The sequence below is a fragment of the Botrytis porri genome (assembly GCF_014898465.1).
Source record: "Botrytis porri strain MUCL 3234 chromosome Unknown BPOR_009, whole genome shotgun sequence".
NCBI lineage: Eukaryota > Fungi > Ascomycota > Leotiomycetes > Helotiales > Sclerotiniaceae > Botrytis > Botrytis porri.
The window spans coordinates 1,467,443-1,488,586 of NW_024066083.1; the positions used below are offsets into that span (position 1 = coordinate 1,467,443).

A 21,144-nucleotide genomic window follows, 5' to 3' on the forward strand; every position below is an offset into this window, starting at 1 on the left:
AAATTCGAAAATTGTTAACTTATCGCTAAAAGAATTATCATATCATACCACCACTAAAACCCCTGTTCAAATGACGCAGCCAAATCGCGTCCGCGCGCCAAAAAAGTTATTCGCGATTGAGGGGGAAAAAGATTTAGATTTGAGTGTGGAATCACAAACACAATCGCAAACAAACTTACAATTACCAACCCCGCCATCCTCCTCTACACCCACGCCCTCAAGCTCACCATCATCCTCCACTCAAACCCTCACCCCAACTCCAACCCGCAAACAAAAGCGCCGCGCCCTCCTCGCCGAATCCCTCACTCTTTCCCTCTACACCTCCAACTTCCCAAATCCCACCCCAGAAAGCGATGTCCCCAACCCCATCTCACCAAACCATCTAACACCCACACCCACACCCACACCCACCATGACCATCCCCACCCGCCTCCTCATCTGCTCCATCGGCAACCCAGCCCCCTACACCAACACTCTGCATTCCGCAGGCCACACGATCCTGAGCCTCCTCGCCCCCTCTCTCCAAAATCCCACATTCCAAAAATCCCGCTCCTACGGAAACGGTCTGCTATCCCCCGGACCCATCTACACACTCTGGAAATCCAGTTCCCTGATGAACATATCCGGCGTCGGCGTTTCAAGCGCCTGGACGAGTTTCCAGCGGGAATCCTCTTCCGCAGAATGTAAACTCGTTGTGATACACGATGAGTTGGAGTTACCGGCCGGAAGAATAAATGTCAAGTCCGGGAGTAATAGTCCAAAGGGGCATAATGGGTTGAAGAGTATTCGGGATACGTTGCGGGGACAGCCGTATACGCGGATTGGGATTGGGATTGGGAGGCCGGAGAGTAGGGATGCGGGAGTGGTGGCGAATTATGTGTTGAGGAAGATGAGTGCGGAGGAGAAGAGGAAAATTGAGGGGTGTGTGGGAAAGGTGCTTGAGGAGTTGGCGAAGTTGAGTGGAGAGTAGACAGGGCAGACATTATTTTAATGGTGCTATATGGGATGATTGAGATGGGGTGATTGAGATGGGATGGAATGTTAGAAGTATTTATCCGAATTTATTTCGGGATAACAACACTTTACGGCATGGGATATTTGGACACGAAATTTGGGACGGGAATGGGGCTGGTCGTGCTGAACATATTATCCATTGATTTTGTACATTTCTTGTAACAAAAGAAAAACGCCCGCTGATGCATATGATACCCCTAATAGACTAGATATTGAGAATAGGAAAAGGGAGAACAACTTTCATGCGCTTTTAAAATCGACCATTACCAAAATGAAATGACAAACGAAACAAACTAAGCTACTCGAGCCTCATTGTTCTTCCCTAAAGTGCTTGGGCTTTCTGGCGAGTCATCATCGCTCATCAATCCTTCCAACTCGAACTCTTCTGCGTCACGAATCTGCCTCGAATCTGTGTGAACATGGCCATTCATCCGGGGAAGACGAGCTGGAGCGCCCTCTCCATCCTTTGGAGGCACTGGAGGCGCGCTGGTGTTGACTGCATAGATATGAACCAACATATTGGTCAATAAGAATATGAGGAAGGCGAAACTGTATAATACAAGGACGTAAGATACGTGAGTGATTCCTGCATCGGAGATAAGTTTCATTTGTTCTTCAGTAGCTCCCATGAACAAGAAACCAGATGCGTAAAGTAACTATCATAATTAGCCTAAAGTCTTCAGGTTCTGGAAGTAGAACTTACAAATGGTGGAACGTATTGGAAACTGTTAGCATCACCGTCCTCGGACAGGGTAGCCTTATCTCTCAAGAGGAAACTAATCTCAATAATTCTTGAAAGTCCGGCGGCCATCAAAGTATATCCAAAAACACTGTGGACCATGGTACTGAGTGGGAGATGCTGTGGGTGTCCAGACATAGCCCATCCAGTGATGAAAATGACAAATCCGGGAATGAAATTTCTCTTTGGCGAACCATCTCTCTTTCTGCTCAACCAAACTCCTGCCAAACCAGCAGTCCACCAAATTACTCCCATAGTAGTGTGTTGAATATCATTTGCGACCCAAGCGCCACCCCATCTGTGTTCGGTGAAAGTATTGACGCAACCCCAAGCTGCGATAACTGCCGAGTCGAAGAATTCTTGGGATCGTCCGGTTTTTTTCAACCAAACTTGTCCAACGAGCATAACAATCGTAAGTAAGATACCATAACCGATGAATGCGCTGCCCATGATGAAATGTGCGAGACATTGACCGAGATGATCATCACGACAGAAACCCAAAGCTGCAATTCCACCGAAAAGCATTTGTACCCAAGCCACAACTGGCATTGCCTTTCCAACAATTCCATGACCATGAACCGCGACCTTTCGGATCTTTCCGTGGAAACCTTTGGTGATATGAAATTTGAGGTAGATACCGAATACAACTTGAACGGCAAGCATAAGCATCAGGATGTTGGCGAACGCCGAGTGAATATTTTTCGCAAAGACTCGTCCGCCATGGAGATGCCCCAAGAAATATCCCGCCACTGCGATAACTGTTCCTAATATTTGTACAGGCACATGCCATCTATTTCGCACAATCTAAGAATCATGTTAGCAGACGACGAGACTAGCCCTTGTCTTTGTCACATACTCCAAGAACCATTCCGGTCGGAAAGATAATGCCAAAGGCAAACATCTGCAGCAAGATATGAACCCATAATATTGAATCCTACACAATCACAATTATTAGCATCGCTCAAGCACCCTCCAATCGATTGCGATACACGTACAATGGGTTCTATACTCATAGCATCTCCGTCTTGAATCTTCGACATATCTCCTCCGTGTGCGTTCGTTCCTTGTGCGAATAGAGCGATTCCAGAACCGGCCACGAAGGCAAGACGACCACCATTCATGATGGACATATTTGCACTCAGCGTTAATAGCTAACGGGTGGGCCCGTGTATTGTCTGAGTGTATAGAGTTGTGGCAAGATGAGCCAGATTTCTATTGTAATAGTTGTTCCGAAACGCGCTGATTAGGTCCGAGAGTAAGAGTAGATGCGGCTGCTATCTCAAAGACAATGAAGTGTTGAGATGATAGGTGACAGTCAAATCATGCGACGAGAATGAAAGAAAAAGAAAAACACAAAAAGGAGTTAATTAGATAGAAATTTCTTCTCACTCGTAATTGTATATAGATCCGAGATAGATAGTACTGTCGGTAGGTTTCAAGTATCTATTTCTAATTCCACGATATTAAATTGAGGCTTCGTAACCAATTCGCATCTCGCTGATCATACGACAGATTTAATTGGTGCGGATGTTTCGGCTCGGTGACAGATACATCACGTGAGGAGGATGCACAGCCACCCGTTGCTGACTTTCCCCCTTTTATCAAGACAGTACCCCTCTCGTCTGTGTGAGTGCAGATCAGCCAGAGTAGTTACTCACTTGTCTTGCATGAAAGAATGTAGATGGTATTGCTGAATCTGCAGATGCCCTCAATCTGTCAGAGCATTTACTCCTAGGGTCTCGTAGGGTTCTATGGCATATATCGGTACACTAAACAAGGTAATTATACACAGCAAGGAAGCTTACGCAATTATTAGCGGGACAGAACATTATTCAACGGATTCTATTAAACTATGCCCTTCTTTCCTCCAATGGCTTGAATCTAGCAGACTTTCTCAAGGTCTTCTTGACGACCTCAATGTTGCTATCCCAGTTATTCTCATTTGACAGTGTTCTGTGCTTGCAGTGATGTGTTGGAGATGTCATGTATCACGGCTTCGGTCTCGCTGTAAACATTCTCATCTTCACTGTGATCCGAGTCTGTTCTAGAATGGAGTACGAGTGAACTGTTTCGTCGTCGCCAGTTCTATTTCACGAGAGTTGAGTAGTTGAGTACAATCAGATGGTGTTGTCATGATCCGAGATCTGATAAGCTAATGGCATCTGCACTAATCGTTAAATAGCTAGCGTATGCTGTTACAAGCATTCTTATTGGTCATCACACGATTCTTTCCTCATCGTACATACCTCCCTGGGTAATATCTAACTAGTTGTGGCTTAAGTATCAATGTGAGCATCATCGTTATTTACCCAGTACCTATCAAAGCAAGAACAAACCATCATATTAAAACTCTTTGGGAAGCAACTTCCACATAAAAACCTTAGTGTATCCTCTGACACAAGTCTTTCTCGCTCGAAGATTGTTCAACAATCACTCAAACCCAAAACCACTGTTCTTTATATCGCAACATATCAGAGAATTGACCAAATTTCCAAGTTCGAACATTCATTCTTGACCATGGCAGCCGCAAGTACTGGTGGTACTGGGCAACCGACTAGCATTGCAACTAAAGTTTTCTCTACCCAAGAAAATGTCAGCCTAATCGGCATACCACAACTAGGATTTGGAGTCTATCAGTGCAAAGGACAAAAGTGTATCGATGCTGTCACCGCCGCATTGAGAGCTGGTTACAGGCACATCGATACTGCTCAGTAAGAATCAATACATAATATCTGTAGCGTGGTGACTACTACAAGTCTCTAACAGCTTATTATAGATACTATGATAACGAAAAGGAAGTCGGTCTCGCCGTGGCGAACTTTATGAAAGAAACCGGCGTAGAACGCAAGGAGATATTCATCACAACCAAGATCCTCACACCTGCTGGATCGGTTGAAAAATCTTTTGAGAAATGTTTGAAGAGTATTGAAGCTCTTGACAGTGAGAACTGTTACGTTGATTTGTTCTTGATCCACAGCCCAAATTGTGGAGCTGAAGGTCGTTTGGAGATATGGGACGCCCTCCACAAGCTTTACAGTCTTGGAAAATCTCACATGATCGGAGTTTCGAACTTTGGCATTGGACATATCGAGGAGTTGGAGCTTGCTAGGCCTTTCATTTCTCCTCACGTGAATCAGATAGAGGTTTGTGTTTCAAAGTGGAATATTTGCTGCAATTCTAACGATCTTAGTTACACCCTTTTTGTCAACAACGAGTTATAGTTCAATACTGTAAGATCAACGGCATTCATGTTGAAGCTTACTGCCCAGTGGTCAGAAATCAGAGAAGCAACGATCCAGTACTTCAATCGATCGCAACCACTCACAATAAAACCGTTGCTCAGGTATTGATACGATATGCTTTGCAAAAGAAATGGATCCCTCTTCCAAAGAGTGAAACTCCATCAAGAATCGCGGAAAACGCTGATGTTTTCGACTTTGTCATCTCCGAATCGGATATGAGTCGTTTGGATGCACTGGATGAAGGAAGTGAAGGCTCCATTGTCCAAGCTGTTACGAACAGATGAGGAAATTCGGATTACGGATCATCAACCTGATAAAGTGAATCTGGTGGACAACTTATCCTCCGACTCTTGGAGCCCATGTATCGGATGGGTTGTTCAATATCTATGTTATAGAACAAGATAGATCATGAGAATGATGCGCGACGTTGAACTTTCGGGGAAATTCTTAAAAGGCAATTACTGAAATATAGTTTATACCAAAGCATTGTTTAGCAAGTCTCAAGACTGAAAATTCAAACATTCATTTGCACTTTTTATGCTCCTTCATATCGGTCCACTTAGCTATTATGTATCCCACCATCGAAAAAGCCGCAGGGTATGTTGGATTTGTTGGTTATAATCCTACCTACGGCTTAAGCGCCGAGCGAACGACGATGACTAGAAATCCTCAGCCATCAACTTCCATAACCAACTGGTACAAACCACCTTAATATTTTCTCGTATTTTTGAAATGTTTCCTTTGATTCGTAAAGTTTATTGATTTCAAAAGCGTTTTCGATGTACTTTTTCAAACTAGGAAGAAGTGCAAGAATTTACACCTCCATAAAATCTCCAGACTGCCACACAAAACCTTCCTATATGCTTCACATTGGTAACATTGGTCGAGGATTAGTACCAGGACACCCGTTCATCAATTCCCCGACCGACCTGAATCTCAGACCTTGCTTACCTAGATAGTTGTGACCAACGTTGGTAAGTCATAGTCACTATACAAGCAGCTTTGCATCTCACTAACTGCATCACATACTTAAATTCACATCGTCCATCCCATTCCCTTCCCTTTACGTCAAAACCGAGCGTCCAAAAATAAATCTCAACTCAAATCGTACAATTAAAAATGTTTCACAGTAACAAATCCTCGAAAATTACTCTGCATAAGAAACTCTTTGCACCAGTATCAATTACTAGTGCTATGGGAGCTGGTTCTTCGACGGAACCTAAAGCAAAGATTCCGGTTTTGTTGTCAGCGGAAGCGGCGATAGACACAGAAGTACAAGCGGAAGCAGAAACAAAAACACAAGAACGAAATATTGTGTCTGTGTCGTCAAATCCCGTTTCTTCAGTAACAGAATCTGATGCAGCTTTGCTTCCTGCTGCGATTCCAACCGCGGTTCCCAACACTCATTCGACTACAGATAGTATAGAACCACTGGATACTCAAGCAAAAAACAAAGTTGTCGCAAACACCATTCAGATTTTACCTCCTAGTCCTCCTCGATCTCCGTTTTACTCTTCTTCTTCTGTTTCCTCCTCATCCCACCACTCCTCACGCCAATTCTCAACCCACAGACGCAACATGTCATCTACCTCCACCACAACCACCCAATTCAATTCTCCACCCCCTTCCTACACCCCTTTCATGACAACGCCTCTCCCTCCCCAGCCCTTTCCATATCACATGCAAAATCAGCATTTCCACACAAACAACTATAGATACCCAAATGAAAATATGTATAGCGATGGATTTGTCGCCGGTAATCAATTTGTAAATGCGCAGCTGAATCATCAAGTTCTTTATAGAACGGGATATGTATCCGCATCTCCTTCTCCGTCTCCGGGGCTGCAGCTTCCGGATTTGGTGGGTGAGGTGTTGAGGTTGAGGGATAGGTTGAATTTGTTGGAAGGAGGTGTTTTGGCTGCGCCGGGTGAAGCTGAGGGGGGGTAGGAGTAGGGGGAGGGATAAAAGAGGGGATATTGCAAATGATGAGGAAAGAAAAAAAAAGAAAGCGAAAGAAATAGAAAGGGAAACTCGAGAAGCGAAAGAGAGATGGGAGGAAATTGAGAAATGTGGATTGGGGTATGAGGATTTTTTGGACGAGTTTTTCGGTGCTGATTATAGTGATTGGAAGATTGAAAAGTTTGAGTTTGAAGAGGAGGGAGAGTTTGAGGGGGGGCTGCGGGTGGAATTGGGAGGGGGGATGGAAGTGGTGGATGAAGTTTTTGATGTCGATGAGAAGGGTAGGGATGAATTCGAAGATGAGGAGGATGAGGAGGGGGAAAAAGAAGAAGAGGTGGAGGAAGAAGAGGAGAGTGAAGATGAAGCGGAGGAGATTGAGAGTGAGGACGAAGCAGAGGAAAGCGAAAGTTCAGAAGAAAGTTCCTACGAACAAAGTCCAGAAGAAGAAAACCCGCCCAAACCCGAAGACACAATAACCCTCCTCCCATCCGTATTCATTAACGAACGCTCAAAGTCTCGTTTCCACCCTCCCTACTCATCTTCTTCCTCTTCCTCCTCAACCTTTCCCTCCTATTTCCCCCGCTCTTCCACCCCCTCAACACCGCAATACAATCACCAAAGATTTCAAGAAATTCCTCGAAAGGCCACACCCATAGCCCCAGATCCTCCTCAAGTCATTCTACGAACACCAGATCCATTACTTCCGGAATTCGGATGTTATTACATCATAAACGCTGGTTCTATCATGAATATAACGGTTATATATCCCGTTACTTCTTTGCCGGAAAGTATGGATGATTTGGGAGAGGAGAAGGAGGTGGTGAGATGTGTGTTGGAGGGGTGGAATAGAGGGATTATTGTAAGCCCCCTCCCCCCCCACTTTGTGTGTTTCAAGGGTACTTGTGATTTTAGGCCGTAATTCCTGCAGTATTTATTACTTATCTCGTACCAACACCACCAAGAGCACGAAGAAGACGCAAGCTGACAGGATATCCACTAGGATAAATACGGGCACCGTCCATCAAAAAGAGCATACGCTGCTATTATCTAGTAAGTCCATCCCTCACCACCCATTCAATTCCTTCTCCTCCCTTCTCCCTATCAGAAAATAACTAACCCCCTTCAGCCCCGATCCGCAAGTGCCCCTCCCCCGCAAAAAACTCCGCATAGCACTTTCCTTCACTCCTATCTATCCCCCTCCATCATCTTCCACATCCCCATCCGCTATTCCCACAACGAAAACTCCTACAAACCCAGAAGATATAACAACAGATACATCTATCTATATCAGTACTACGAATGGATGCACTTCGTTTTCACTGAGTGATAATAATGGAGTGATGGATTATACGAAGTATAAAGTGAAATATGGGAATCAGAATGTGCATGAGAGACATGATGGGATTTTGGAGGTGGAGAGATTGAGGGGGGCCTTGGGGTGTGAGGTATTTGGGAAAGAAGGTCAGGAGGGAGGAAAGGGAGAACAAGAAGAGGGAGATGGCGTGAAAAACAAGTTGGGAGACGAGGAAGAGTATTGGGAAAGCGAAGTGGTGAAGGATAAGTGGAAAGATGATAGTCACGATGTAGGATGGGGAGATGATAAAAAAGGCTTTGGGTTAGAAAATGGAAAAGAGATAGAAGGGGGCTGGATTTGATGCAATTCAACCTTACTCCCCCGATCCTCCCCCCTGCTCTCAGTAGGGGAGAACAAAAATGAGGCAAAAAAACATACAACAGTGGGGATTCGCTGGTGGTCACCCACCCAACTACTAATCCACCGATCTGAAGCTTGTGTATGGCAGAGCGGACGGGATGCCCAATTCTCTTCAGTCTGTGGTCGTATGTGATGGAGGTGAGTTCAGGTGATATTATATTTGAGAGTTGAGACGAGAGAATACAAGACGAGATATTGGTGGGATTACGTCGGCGCGAGAGGGGTGATGTTTCCTGTGGGGAAGGAACTAGGAAACTTAGAGTAGATACAGAGTCCAACAAATCGAAAGATAAAAAGGAATAATATATAAGAAGATGTAAGGAAACTTGAGGCAGTGATGCTTTGCCAAGATAAGACATAGCGAGACTCCATTTCTAAAATAAAATAAAATGAACGTTAGAGCTCATGCTAGTGTTACAACACCTTTTGCATATCTGCTCGGAAATTTCAAATCCTAATTTCAAGAAGACTCTATCATCTGATTCCTTGTGTAAAAGAAAATGTATTTGCCGGGAAATCTTTGTACGACGTAAAGTGCCAATCGCTCCACTCGAGCGAGAAGTCCTAGTCTCATTGAATCCAGATACCGTACCAGCCAGATATTTTTATGATTTGAGAACCTTGAAAAATACACATGCCGTTGTCCCTAATGTAATAACCAAAAGCCTTGAGCCATAACTGGACATGCATCTCGGATCCTATGAGGCAATAATCAAAGCCCGAATATCGCGGTCATCCCGAGATAGGAAAGCACAAGATCGAACTTTTGGATCCTTCGAGACATTTCTTCTAAATTATACAAAACCTTAAGATCCCTAACTATTCTCTTTCTTTCCTTCAGGTTCCCGTCTATCAAGAATTTCATCCACAATGCCCATCTCCAACGCCTCCTGCGCACTCAAGAACTTGTCCCTCTCCATCATCCTCTCAATCTCTTCCAGACTATGTTCCTTCGTCAAATGCCTCTTATAAATCTCATTCAGGCTCTTTCTAACCCTCAGAATCTCCGTCGCATGAATCGCAATATCGGTAGCTTGGCCTGAATATCCTCCACTAGGTTGGTGTATCATAATCGAACTATGCGGCAAACAGAATCTTTTTCCTGGTTCTCCTCCACATAGAAGAAGCGAACCCATGGATGCGGCCTGGCCAACGCAGACAGTAGAAACGGGTGATTTGATATAGGTCATTGTGTCGTAGATGGCGAGCCCGGCGGTGACGGAGCCGCCTGGGGAGTTGATATACAGAGTTATGGCTTTTTCTGGGGCATCGGATTCGAGGTAAAGGAGTTGGGCTACAACGGCCGCCGAAAGAGATGAATTTACTTCGCCATTTAGACAAATAATTCGCTCCTAATTTTTATCAGTAAGATATCCTATGATCGAAGATCAAAGCATCCGCAGGAGGAAAACACACTTGTAAAAGCTTAGAAAATATATCCGCTGATCCTCATCTCGTCAGTATTTTGTATTTCCAAACCAAATCCGTCGTAAAAAATACATACAGGTACGCCATCCACCTCCCTATCTCATTAGCACATATTCGCAAATTCATAGGGTTCTATATCCTGCTCACAATCGTCTCTGTGATATATGGTACGGGAGTCCATGATTTATTTGGTTCGGATTGCGAGGGTAAAGAAGAGATAGATCTTATTCCTGCAGAGACAGCCTTGCGCGCTGCATGCGATCGGAATACCCGTGTTGCGAGCATGATGAAATATGATTGTTGATGTGACGTCTGTAGGAGTAGTGGGGGTGATGTACTTAGATAATGAAGCTTGGTTGGGAGACGCGATTGTCGCGTTTTCGCTTGAGCTTCGATTGATTGATTTTGACGAAGATCCCGAATTTATACCCCTCCAATTTTTTGGGTTTGTTGACGACAGTGATATGTGGTATGAAGGGATGCAGGATCTTTCATGGCAGAAGTGCTGGAAGGTACTTGAAATACTCTGATTCGAACTATTCCACATCGGCTTCAAAATTAATTGTAAACGCTAAAAACTTCGAAAATATTACTTTCAGCTCTGCGGCCACGGATGACTCACGTCAGGGAGACAATGCTGATGGCATTCAAACTACGATCATAGACGGAGGAGAAGAACGAAAAAATGGATTTGGAAAAGGAACCAAGCGCCGAGAGTTACCTCTTTCACCACTCATGGATCCCTTATTTCAAGAAGCCCGAATCAAACATTCAGCTCCCAAACCGCAGCCCAAGAAAGAAGACCGAACAGCTTTCCAAGAGCAACTCGCTAAGAATCCTTATGGTATTATTGCTTCTAATTCTCTACTGCGCTTAACACTAACACGTCCTCAGCTCTCGCCCTCGCAACCCCCGTCCGTCAATGTACCGCAACACAACTCTCGCTCCCTAGTTTTTTTCTCCAAGACTTTACAATAATGGCGCATCCCACCACATCGGCTCCCTGGCACGTTCCTCGAAGTCTCTCTCCCCATTCATCCAAAGTCGAATCCTCCGAGCAAAAGACTTCCCACACCCCCTCACTAGGATCCACCACCTACGTAGCCATGCGCCAACCCCTCCTTCAGTCCTTCTTCAAGACGAAATCTGGATTTACGGGGATATACAAAAAGTTTGGGCTCATGCAGGCGAAAAGTACGGCGAGGAAACATGTTGTGCTACAAGCGACTTGGAGATCGGATATGGATACGTTTTTACTAGAATTGATGCGGAGGCGGACAGCGGAATTATTAGAGTATTTGTGTGGGAAGAAAAGTTATATACACAAATGTGCGAATTGGGAAGAAGTGGAATTCAGTGAACAGACTGGCTGTGTACTGTGGATGGGTCAGAAGCTTGCTTCGAGGGAAGAAGGGAAGCAGGGACTGGGACAGGGACAGGAACAAGAGCAAGAGGTTCCTCCTGGAGAGTTCGAAACTAAGAGAATCGGACCTGGAGGAAGGAAGGTTGTGCCTGTGTTCAATCTGAGGACAATGATGGGTGAACAGTGGATCGAGAAGATAAGAGAAGAGAATCGCATACTTGGAAATCAGATCTTGGTTGTTAAACATAAGAATGCGACTAAAGAGATACAGATGAGGTTATGGAAGTTGCAGGGTTACGTTGCTACGTATGGAGGGATGCCGGACGAAGTTGTAAAATTGTCTACGAAGGCTACGCAATCGACGAAGATCAGCACTAGGCCGACAAATATTGCCGACTCCATACATAGGAAAATTTATAAAGCTTTACGTTAACCCTGAAAGAGCCTGAGATGAAAATCAAATATATACAATTAGATTATGACTATGGCGTGATATCGTAGCGAATTTCCTAATATCCCAAAAACGCCATTACAATTTCGTTGGAGTGTCGTAGATCACAACTTCGATTGCCCCGCTTTAGTAGCATCCTCATCACATCTAGCCGAGATCCAATCCCCAACGTCCTTAGCGAAAACCTCGCGGTTATCAGGCGAATCCGCATGCAATTGATGGAACCATCCCTCATATCTCTTGAACTCCTTATCCTTCAAACTCGTCTGCTCATTAAACCACTTCTCACTTCCCTCGAAACTCGTCCCTTTATCTTCCGTTCCATGCCCTAACCACAAGCTTTTGACGCCAGGATTTAACTTCGTCTTTCCCTGATTCATTGCAGCAGTTCGATCCAACATTCCAGCTAATCCCTCTAGTGTTCCCGTGTTGTGCATCAACGTATCCTCGTCCATTGACTTTATAACCTCGGGATCTCTGGTAAGATTCTCGGGTGGAAGTCTATTCACCATTTGTTTATGGGGTAGCAATTTGCCCGCCAATCGTCCAAAGAATACGGTAAGAAAACTCGGTTCGAAGCCCTTTGGAAAGGCAATGAAAGGACTCTCCAAAATAAAGCCTCGAATGCTATTCATCAATTCCGCATATTGTGGATCACTAGCCAACGTAATAACCTCACCACCACCCATTGAATGGCCCATCAAAAAGACTGGAACTAGAGAAGGTAATTGTGTCTTAATAAACGAAACGATATCAGAGATGACCAGAGAAGTTGGACCCGTAAGACCTTTTTCGGAGGGCTTTGTGACGCTACGACCCCATCCTCTTTGGTCGAAAGCGTGTACTTCGATTCCGCGTGAGGCGAGTGTGGGAAAGAGAATATAGTAACGATTTATGTGGTCGGAGAAGCCATGGATGAAAATCAGTTTGGCTACAGGAGGAATATTAGGCTGGAGGTTAAGTTAGTTTGGATTGAGAATGAGCTAAAGATGGGAGGGGTCAACGGACTTTCCAAGTTTTGGTATAGAGAGATTGAGAACCAATCTTATGGGTTCCTTCAATTTCCGTATACATATTCAATGACTATATGATGTGCCAGTTTTGAAGATAGATTTGAATTAATTGATTGATTTGTTCTTGAGGTGAGGTGAAGTATGATGACAGGCATCTTCGGCTTTCCGGTGGTAGCTACTAGGTAGCTGAGACCCTTGTGAATCATGCGGCCGCTAGCGTGGACATAGCAGGTTGCATGTGAAAAGCGGGAGCCATCGACACCAAAATTGTTAAGTCAAACATCAAATTTTTTCGAAAAATCACGATGTCAACAACTCAACGTGCCATATCTTCTGGTACTAGGAGAATATATCCCTACAAATCAATATGTTCACCATGTAGTCGTCGGTCTTTCACTCAAAGATTAGTCAGAGGTAGGAACAATATCTTCTATCTTCAAATTTCACAGCTTTACTGATTTTTCGATTATTTTGGAAAGCCAACGACATTGTTCTGTTGAAGCCGGAGACAAATCCAAAGGCTGTACCCACTTTGTCAAAGCCTCTAAAACGAGGTGAATCTCTTGTATTCAGGGATCACAGAAAAGTCGTGGCAGATGATGTTATTGGAAAACCATACAGATCTGTAGTGGCTGGTGGTAGAAGAGCATTATTTCGCATTTATGAACCTACACTGGGTCAATATTGTGATAATGCTCCGCGGATTGTGACACCTGTAGGTTCTTTTGTTTGGAAATTTATGGTGCAATGGTTGATTTTGATAGATTTATTCCTCAGATGCAAGCTTGATTGTTTCTCTACTGGACCTCAATTTTGCGGCAGTACCATCTAAGCAATCTGAAACTACTATAGAGGTTCAGAGGCTTCGTCCCAATAGGCCACTTAATGAACGTGTTGTTTCGCAAGATGAAGGTGATTTGAAGCCGGCAACGTCTCCTGAAAGTGAAAATCTGGAGTCCACAGATATTCTAGAGAAGGATGAACTGTTGGAAGAGAACAAGGAACTCCCTGAAAAGCCGACGGAACTTACAGACGCAGAATTATTGGAGGATTGGGATTTCGTGGACCAACATAATGAAACACTGGAGATTTTCGAGGCTGGTACCGGTGCCGGCTCATTGACTTTGCATCTTGCTCGAGCGATCCATGGAGCAAACACAAGGGCTCCGCCAATACCGAGGCTTCCTAAAACAAAGGGCAAGATTACCCCAGATGACGATATTTACGGATACGGAGGCAAGTTTGGGGCGAGAAATGTGAAAATGACTGATCTATACCATGAATGGCGTTCACAGCGACGAGCCGTGATTCATAGCCTAGATGCGGATGAACACCACTCGAGATATGCACAGAGAACTGTAAGAAACTACCGGCATGGACTTTATTTCCCTCACATCGATTTTCACGTTGGTAGTATTCATGATTACCTTTCAAAACGTTTGGAAGAGACCAAAGGTGTCTTCCTCGATCACGCCATCTTAGATATACCCGGTATACAAGATGAAATGGAAATCGTGGGAAAATGCATCAAACCTGATGGGCGTTTAATCACATGGTGCCCTAGTATCACACAGCACATGAAGTGTCTGGAAATTGTAAAAGGGAAGAAATTGCCTTTCGTATTGGATCGGGTGTTGGAACTGGGGTCGCAACTTAGCACAGGAGGGCGAGAATGGGAAGTGAGATTAGCAAAGCCTCGAGCACTGATCAAAGCCGAGATGAAAGCCAAAGTTGAGGAAATGGAGAGAGAGGATAGATCTAAAACTGTATCTGCCGTTGATGAATGGCTCACTAAGATTTCAAGCAAGGATGAGGTGACCAGTGAAGATGTGGAAACATCCGAATCTGAAAGTGTCACTGTCCAAGGAAGCACAGGAGAAGCGAGTGATCACACTGATATGTCAGGATGGGAAATGATATGTAGACCTAAAGTTGGAGATAGAATAACGGGTGGAGGATTTGTTGGAGTCTGGAAGAAGATGGATATGAATGTTTAACAAACTTTGTAATATGTAACATCTTTGTATCAATGTATCAAGATAGATGTATATATAAGAAATAGCAATCTACTATAACAAACCTCGTTTCAGTATTCTTGTGGAACAACCGCTCCCGCTTCCCATGCATTCGTCTCGTGTTAGGGAAATTTATTAAGTTTGTCAGGTTAAGGTTACGGGACACTAACGACCAATTAGGATTAGCGTTGCTCATACCCCAGATCTTCAAAGAACTTACCCGTGAATAGACTAACAATGCAATCATCAAAGTCTCCCTTAACTTTTTCAATCCGCTTCCCCTTTTTTTGTTTATTAATGTGCGAGTCTTGCAATTGGAAGACCTAACCATTGATATTGAAATGACCTATCAATAACTTTATGGATGGGACACCTAAATCATTCCATCAAGACAAGCTTAACAAACTGCGTGAGCTAGAAGCCGTTTGCGCATAGGTCAATAGAACCACAGCTTGTTAAGATGACGAGAAGAATCGTAGGTATACCTTTTAAAGTTTTTATATCTCCTACTCATCTCACCCTAAATAGGTTCGCACAGCGACGCAACTCGGTGCGCTTGCTCTATTTACAATAATCGTCCTGTGGTTCCTAGATAATCGATACCGGGTTCTACCTTCTGCGCTTCATGATTATATGCCAGCACATCATCCGGGCCTAGTGATCACCGATATCACTGTCACGAAATGCTCGAAAATCAATATTTTCGCAAGCTGTAAGCTGGATTCGGATAAATGGCATCGTATCGAGAAGGACTTGTATTTGGGACAGGGTTGGGTGAATAGCGCTTACATGCATGTGCAAAGAAAGAAAGAGGAGGAACTTACGTCGGATGATAAGGTTGTTGTGGATGTTAGTGTGGGGAGGCTGGATCCAGCGACTGCAACAAAAGGCGAGGGCGATGAGAGATGGGAATCAAGACCTGCTGGATTATGGCTGAAACGGTCTGCAAAGCGCCACGCGAGTGATTCGAATGAGGCAGTCACTTCTGTGGATGTATTATTCGGAGCAGACGCTGTGGATCCAAGAGATGGATGGGAAATGACTGGCACACCATTATTGCTAGATTCTTCTGGGGAGATCCAAGAAGCCAGACTTAGCATACGAAGAGGCAAGCTCATAATGCCAAGCAAGCCAACGCCTCGCATAAGGGATAATGGGAAATTCAAGATCCTACAAGCGGCAGATTTACACTTGAGTACAGGGACTGGATATTGTAGAGATGCAATGCCTGAAGGTGGTGGTAAATGTGAAGCTGATCCTAGAACATTGGAATTCGTTGGAAGATTACTTGATGAAGAAAAGCCAGATTTGATTATTCTGAGCGGCGACCAAATCAATGGAGAGACGGCGCCGGATGCACAGAGTGTAAGAAGGCCCTTACAAAGTCTAATTATCCATCGTCTAACAGAATTAGGCCATTTTCAAATATGCTGAATTGTTTATTAAACGCAAAATCCCATTTGCGACAATTTTTGGTAATCATGATGATGAGGGTTCTTTACCCCGAGCTCAACAGATGGCATTGATCGAGTCTCTGCCATACTCGTTATCGGAAGCTGGCCCAGAAGAACTCGAAGGGGTGGGAAACTACTTTGTTGAAGTTCTTGCTCAGGGTGGCTCTAAGCATTCTGCTCTGACAATCTACTTGTTGGATACACATTCTTATTCACCAGATGAGAGATCATTTAAGGGGTATGATTGGCTGAAAAAGAACCAGATTGATTGGTTCAAACAAACTGCTTCGAGTCTGAAAAAAGCCCACGAAGGATATTCCCATATTCATATGGATCTAGCCTTTATTCATATACCGCTTCCAGAGTATAGGGATGATACCCTTGATAAAGAGGGCGCGTGGAGAGAAGGCGTCACTGCTCCCGGTTTTAATTCTGGATTCCGAGATGCACTTGTAGAACAGGGTGTCGTAATGGTTAGCTGTGGACAGTAAGTATTACATCTGCTGCTTACTAGGCTATGCTAATTAGACATATAGTGATCATGCAAATGAATACTGCTCTCTTTCTCGGAAAGAGGATGAAAGCCCAGCTCTTTGGATGTGTTATGGTGGCGGTGCAGGATTTGGAGGTTATGGAGGGTACGGAGGCTACCATCGCCGAATCCGTCTTTTCGAAATCGATATGAATGAAGCCAAGATAGTTACCTACAAACGCCTCGAGTACGGAGATGTAGAGAAGCGAATCGATGAACAGATCATAGTTGAAGGGGGGAAGCCGGTAGCTCCATCTATATGATACATACGGGAAATCGGGCATAGGAAGCAGGTGTTGGGGAATTAAAAGTTCTACAAGGAGCAATTTTTTTCACATGGTAACGGCCAGGAATTTGCATTTGGGGTTTTCGCAATCGGGGTTCTCTACTTTTCGGTGTGCTTCAAATGCTTCGCTATACTATAAGTCAAATAGTGTTTATTCGATGCAATCGTGTATAATCTATACCATCTCTCCTCTCGTGAAAGAGCGGCTTGAATTAGGCGGTTTCTAATTCGCCCCACGAATACATTTTCCTACTTCACTCAATGCCACATTATATCACGCGAATTTCCAGTAAACTTTCCAAAACGCTATTTAACGATCATGTTCATTGCAAATTCCTCATAATTCCAAGGAAATTATCATCGATGTTGTCTGCTTTGAAAGTGATTTATCGAATTCCTGTATATTAATAACAGAGTTATTTTTTTCTAGAAATATTTAATAACATTCAATATTGAGATCAGAAGTAGATAGCTCCATTGATAAAGAAGTTTGTAAGTCGGGTACCCTACTTTCAGGCCACCCCCCTTTTGGGCCACTTTTTACACCAAAAATGGAATTTTTAACTCTTTTATTTATAAATAGAATTTATTGAAAATTTGTATATATATAATTCAGATCGTTTTGAATTTAATCTGAAGTTTTTAGATTTTTAGGATTTTTCTATATTGAAATCTAAAACTTCAAAATATTGATTTTTAAATTTATATAGGAATTACATATAAATTTAAAACTTTTACAAAATCTTTAATAACTTTTTAATTAAAATTATTAAAAATAAACTAAAAAGTTTTATTATAAAAGTTTATAATATATTTATTTTGAAGGATTTAGAAAAAAAAGAAAATTTCCTATAAATAGATATTTAAAAGAAACCCTTCAAAATTACAGGGATTATTTATACTACTCTAAACTCACTATATACTATATCTTTATATCTGTTAATTTTTTTGAATTTTTTTTTGAATTTCTATATGAATTTAAATTCAAAACTTTCAAAAAGATATACAGTTTTCTTTTAATAATTATTATTAAAAAGTTATTAAAGTTTTTATAAAAGTTTTACATTTATATGTAATTCTTATACAAATTAAAAAAATCGATATTTTAAAGTTCTAGATTTTAATATAGAAAAATCCTAAAAATCTAAAATTTCAGAATAAGCCTAAAATGGCTTAAATTATATATATTCAAATTTTTATTAAATTAGATTATATATTGATAGAGATATTAATAGGCCAAAAAAGCGATTTTTGGTATAAAAGGGATTTGGAAAATATGGTATGAATGTGTATCAAGTATGTGTTATGGGGAGGGGTGTTTATCAAACATCCCGCACAACTTAAGGAAAGCATGCGACTCATCTTATCCCTATCAGCTCACCAACGTGGTATGAACATTGTCACTAGCGAGCGCACTGATCGAAGGGACAATTCCCAATGTTTCAAAGACTTTCATGAATCCAATATACAATTGATTGATCTTGAAATGCACATCCTCATTGCCCAACCTGGAATGCACTTTTTAACAATTGTAGAATATTTGAGCTGGTATTCATAAAGGTATTTTTGTGTTTAGTTCTCGTAGTGTAGGTTATGTTCTATTGGTCCGTGTATTTTGCTGTTCGGCATAGCTTCTTCCCTCTTCCGAGGCTCCTCGAGCTATATATTTAGCTGTCGAAGCTGTTGTGATACCGCGCACTTGAATGTACTTATATTAAGTACTTTCCACTCACCTCTTCACCAGAACCTTCTTGTAACACTGGAACCTTACTCCCATCACAAATCGATCAGCCACTGGAAACGCAAATGAATCTGAATATGTTGAAACGTCCCGCTGCCTCGGGCATGTCTTCATTCTTGGGTTCTCCCAAGAAGCAAGGTTTAACGAAGCCCATTGTCAAAGATTATATATCTCTCAGCGAGGGTGACTTGATTTCAAAGAAGTATTTGGAAGTTGTGCAGCTTTTGATGGATCTTAGGGGTGCTTATCAACAGCTGCAAGTTGGATATGAGGAATAAAATGACAAGCTAAAGACTCTGAACGAAGAGAATGCTACGGAGAATGCAAGGCTCGAGGTACAGATTGCGAAAGTAGCAGCTAAGCCAAGAACGAATACTGCTGCAGCAAATCCACATCGCTTGGATGTAATACAGCAGGCAAGACAACTACAGGGCGTTATGTGCAGTGCTATTAGAGCACAAATGAAATGGGCGTATGTGTTCAAACCCTTTATCTTCTAATTTTCATGATTTTGTCGCTTCTATATCTACGCGTTTTAAATTCTCTTCCCAGGCAAAATTTTATCATCTATTGTTTTGTATAAAGTTTAGCCTGCAGAAACTAAACTGACTCTGGTTTCTATCATACTAAGTTGCAAGACTTCTGGAAAAACGTTGGTCTTAGGGCTCGTTTGAATGTCAATTCCGGTCAGAATCCATTGAATAATCCGTCTTTTTCTATTATAACAAATTCTGTAGTAATACTTTTTCAGTTTCAAAAAAACAGATTCCTATATTTCGTTTCTTTTATTTATATATTGATTTTAATATAAAATTGTCACGGAGGATAGCTATGTCACTTGGTCACTTTGATTAGGAAATAGGTATATATGATGATAGTAAACTAGATTGACTTGAGGTTTGATCATAAGGATCATACCTACCTTATATACCTGGATTGAACGGAGTCGCCTAATTAGATATTAGGGTTTTCTAATATTAATAATAAAAGAGCGTTTTATAATCATAGGAGCAAGCACTTCGAAGGAGTGTAAGGCTTGATCACGTGTTGGTGGTGTACAAGACAGTGAATTCTGTGATAAAAATCTATAGAAATAAGAGAAAGTAAAATATGTATATAATATATAAGTTATACATTTTCATATAGAGAAATCCGAATTTTCATTTTTTTATTATTATTTAAATATTTAAATAAGCAAATATAAAAACAGTTTCATTTTAATTGTATTATTTTATATAAATATAAGAATAGTATTTTATTTTATTGAAATTAAAATATAAACTTTAATTTAAAGGGCTTAAAACTTCAGATTATATTTATTAAAGTTTTAAATTATATTTGTTGAAGTTTTAGATTATAAATGTTTACAAGAATTTATAAATTCATAGATTTTTCGATTAATTAAAAACAATAATTATTTCTTTTATTTATTATTTATTATTTTCGATTTGTGTTCTTATATTTTAATATCAATAAACGGAACATTTAATAGACCATTTAATATCTTTTTTTAAAATTACATCTTTCATTCTATTTAATATATTAAATAAATTAAAAACAAAAATATTTATAGAAATCCAAAATCCGTCGTTAAAATGAGCGAATTATTCAACGAAATCTAATCGGATTTGTGCATTCAAACTAGCCCTTATACTTGTATGGTTCTATCTGCAGAAGTCTTCTACACCCCTTTTAATATGGACGCCGCGACGGAGCTCGGAGCAAAGAAACATTGGAAGTAGAAGAAGATTGGTATACATGACTTCAGAAATAACGTTGGTAGCTGCTTTGTTAAGGTAAGTTTTCTTTTCTATCGCACTTGATTTCTTTGGTCTTTGATGGTAGCGTAAGGGATAAATTGTTGGATTTACATTCTGGGGGACATCTCATATATCGAGGTTCCGATCAAATACTAACAACGAAATGTAGATTCGCTACAACTCCTTGGAGCTAGTTGGTAAAGATGACATTTTGAGATGGGATGCTGGAGCAAATAGGTGAGAATTCAAGATTCTCGATGTATCTAAACATAATGCTAGATCAGTTCCATTCGCATTCCGCTTCAAAACTGGAGTGTGAAGTACTTGCCTTTTAGCCAACGAGTCCAAGGAGTCCGATGCTCTCAGTTTCGTTACCAGTGCCCAATCCAATATACCACTTCGAATCTTCAGCGGTCAAAAGCACCAATGTAAA

General features: G+C 41.9%; 10 protein-coding genes across 10 annotated transcripts; 7 read left to right on the forward strand and 3 right to left on the reverse strand.

The window, feature by feature from the left end:
* Window positions 1-70: 70 nt before the first annotated feature.
* EAF01_007242 (uncharacterized protein) lies at window positions 71-970 on the forward strand (the record flags this gene model as incomplete). Its single annotated transcript, XM_038915497.1, has 1 exon — window positions 71-970. The coding sequence occupies one exon, from the start codon at window positions 71-73 to the stop codon at window positions 968-970; it is 900 nt and encodes a 299-aa protein (XP_038769135.1).
* Window positions 971-1,307: 337 nt separating this feature from the next.
* Window positions 1,308-2,883, reverse strand: EAF01_007243 (uncharacterized protein; the record flags this gene model as incomplete). Its single annotated transcript, XM_038915498.1, has 4 exons — window positions 1,308-1,670; window positions 1,718-2,557; window positions 2,610-2,687; window positions 2,749-2,883. 4 exons carry the CDS (start codon window positions 2,881-2,883, stop codon window positions 1,308-1,310), a joined length of 1,416 nt encoding a protein of 471 aa, XP_038769136.1.
* A 1,387-nt stretch (window positions 2,884-4,270) lies between these two features.
* On the forward strand, window positions 4,271-5,279 carry EAF01_007244 (uncharacterized protein; the record flags this gene model as incomplete). The annotated part of the gene is made up of 3 exons (XM_038915499.1): window positions 4,271-4,464; window positions 4,530-4,896; window positions 4,944-5,279. 3 exons carry the CDS (start codon window positions 4,271-4,273, stop codon window positions 5,277-5,279), a joined length of 897 nt encoding a protein of 298 aa, XP_038769137.1.
* Window positions 5,280-6,114: 835 nt separating this feature from the next.
* EAF01_007245 (uncharacterized protein) lies at window positions 6,115-8,609 on the forward strand (the record flags this gene model as incomplete). Its single annotated transcript, XM_038915500.1, is given in 4 exon segments — window positions 6,115-6,938; window positions 6,949-7,813; window positions 7,955-8,004; window positions 8,081-8,609. The coding sequence occupies 4 exon segments, from the start codon at window positions 6,115-6,117 to the stop codon at window positions 8,607-8,609; spliced, it is 2,268 nt and encodes a 755-aa protein (XP_038769138.1).
* An 874-nt stretch (window positions 8,610-9,483) lies between these two features.
* EAF01_007246 (uncharacterized protein) lies at window positions 9,484-10,381 on the reverse strand (the record flags this gene model as incomplete). Its single annotated transcript, XM_038915501.1, has 4 exons — window positions 9,484-10,020; window positions 10,085-10,110; window positions 10,173-10,191; window positions 10,244-10,381. The coding sequence occupies 4 exons, from the start codon at window positions 10,379-10,381 to the stop codon at window positions 9,484-9,486; spliced, it is 720 nt and encodes a 239-aa protein (XP_038769139.1).
* A 186-nt stretch (window positions 10,382-10,567) lies between these two features.
* On the forward strand, window positions 10,568-11,892 carry EAF01_007247 (uncharacterized protein; the record flags this gene model as incomplete). The annotated part of the gene is made up of 2 exons (XM_038915502.1): window positions 10,568-10,940; window positions 10,991-11,892. The coding sequence occupies 2 exons, from the start codon at window positions 10,568-10,570 to the stop codon at window positions 11,890-11,892; spliced, it is 1,275 nt and encodes a 424-aa protein (XP_038769140.1).
* A 122-nt stretch (window positions 11,893-12,014) lies between these two features.
* On the reverse strand, window positions 12,015-13,057 carry EAF01_007248 (uncharacterized protein; the record flags this gene model as incomplete). The annotated part of the gene is made up of 2 exons (XM_038915503.1): window positions 12,919-13,057; window positions 12,015-12,860 (listed from the first exon to the last, which is right to left on the reverse strand). Exons 1-2 carry the CDS (start codon window positions 12,982-12,984, stop codon window positions 12,015-12,017), a joined length of 912 nt encoding a protein of 303 aa, XP_038769141.1. The 5' UTR covers window positions 12,985-13,057.
* Window positions 13,058-13,228: 171 nt separating this feature from the next.
* EAF01_007249 (uncharacterized protein) lies at window positions 13,229-14,920 on the forward strand (the record flags this gene model as incomplete). The annotated part of the gene is made up of 3 exons (XM_038915504.1): window positions 13,229-13,337; window positions 13,403-13,638; window positions 13,688-14,920. The coding sequence occupies 3 exons, from the start codon at window positions 13,229-13,231 to the stop codon at window positions 14,918-14,920; spliced, it is 1,578 nt and encodes a 525-aa protein (XP_038769142.1).
* Window positions 14,921-15,160: 240 nt separating this feature from the next.
* On the forward strand, window positions 15,161-17,608 carry EAF01_007250 (uncharacterized protein). The gene is made up of 4 exons (XM_038915505.1): window positions 15,161-15,413; window positions 15,467-16,303; window positions 16,353-16,879; window positions 16,929-17,608. The coding sequence occupies exons 1-4, from the start codon at window positions 15,399-15,401 to the stop codon at window positions 17,185-17,187; spliced, it is 1,638 nt and encodes a 545-aa protein (XP_038769143.1). The 5' UTR covers window positions 15,161-15,398; the 3' UTR covers window positions 17,188-17,608.
* Window positions 17,609-19,028: 1,420 nt separating this feature from the next.
* EAF01_007251 (uncharacterized protein) lies at window positions 19,029-19,229 on the forward strand (the record flags this gene model as incomplete). Its single annotated transcript, XM_038915506.1, has 1 exon — window positions 19,029-19,229. One exon carries the CDS (start codon window positions 19,029-19,031, stop codon window positions 19,227-19,229), a length of 201 nt encoding a protein of 66 aa, XP_038769144.1.
* Window positions 19,230-21,144: the final 1,915 nt, after the last annotated feature.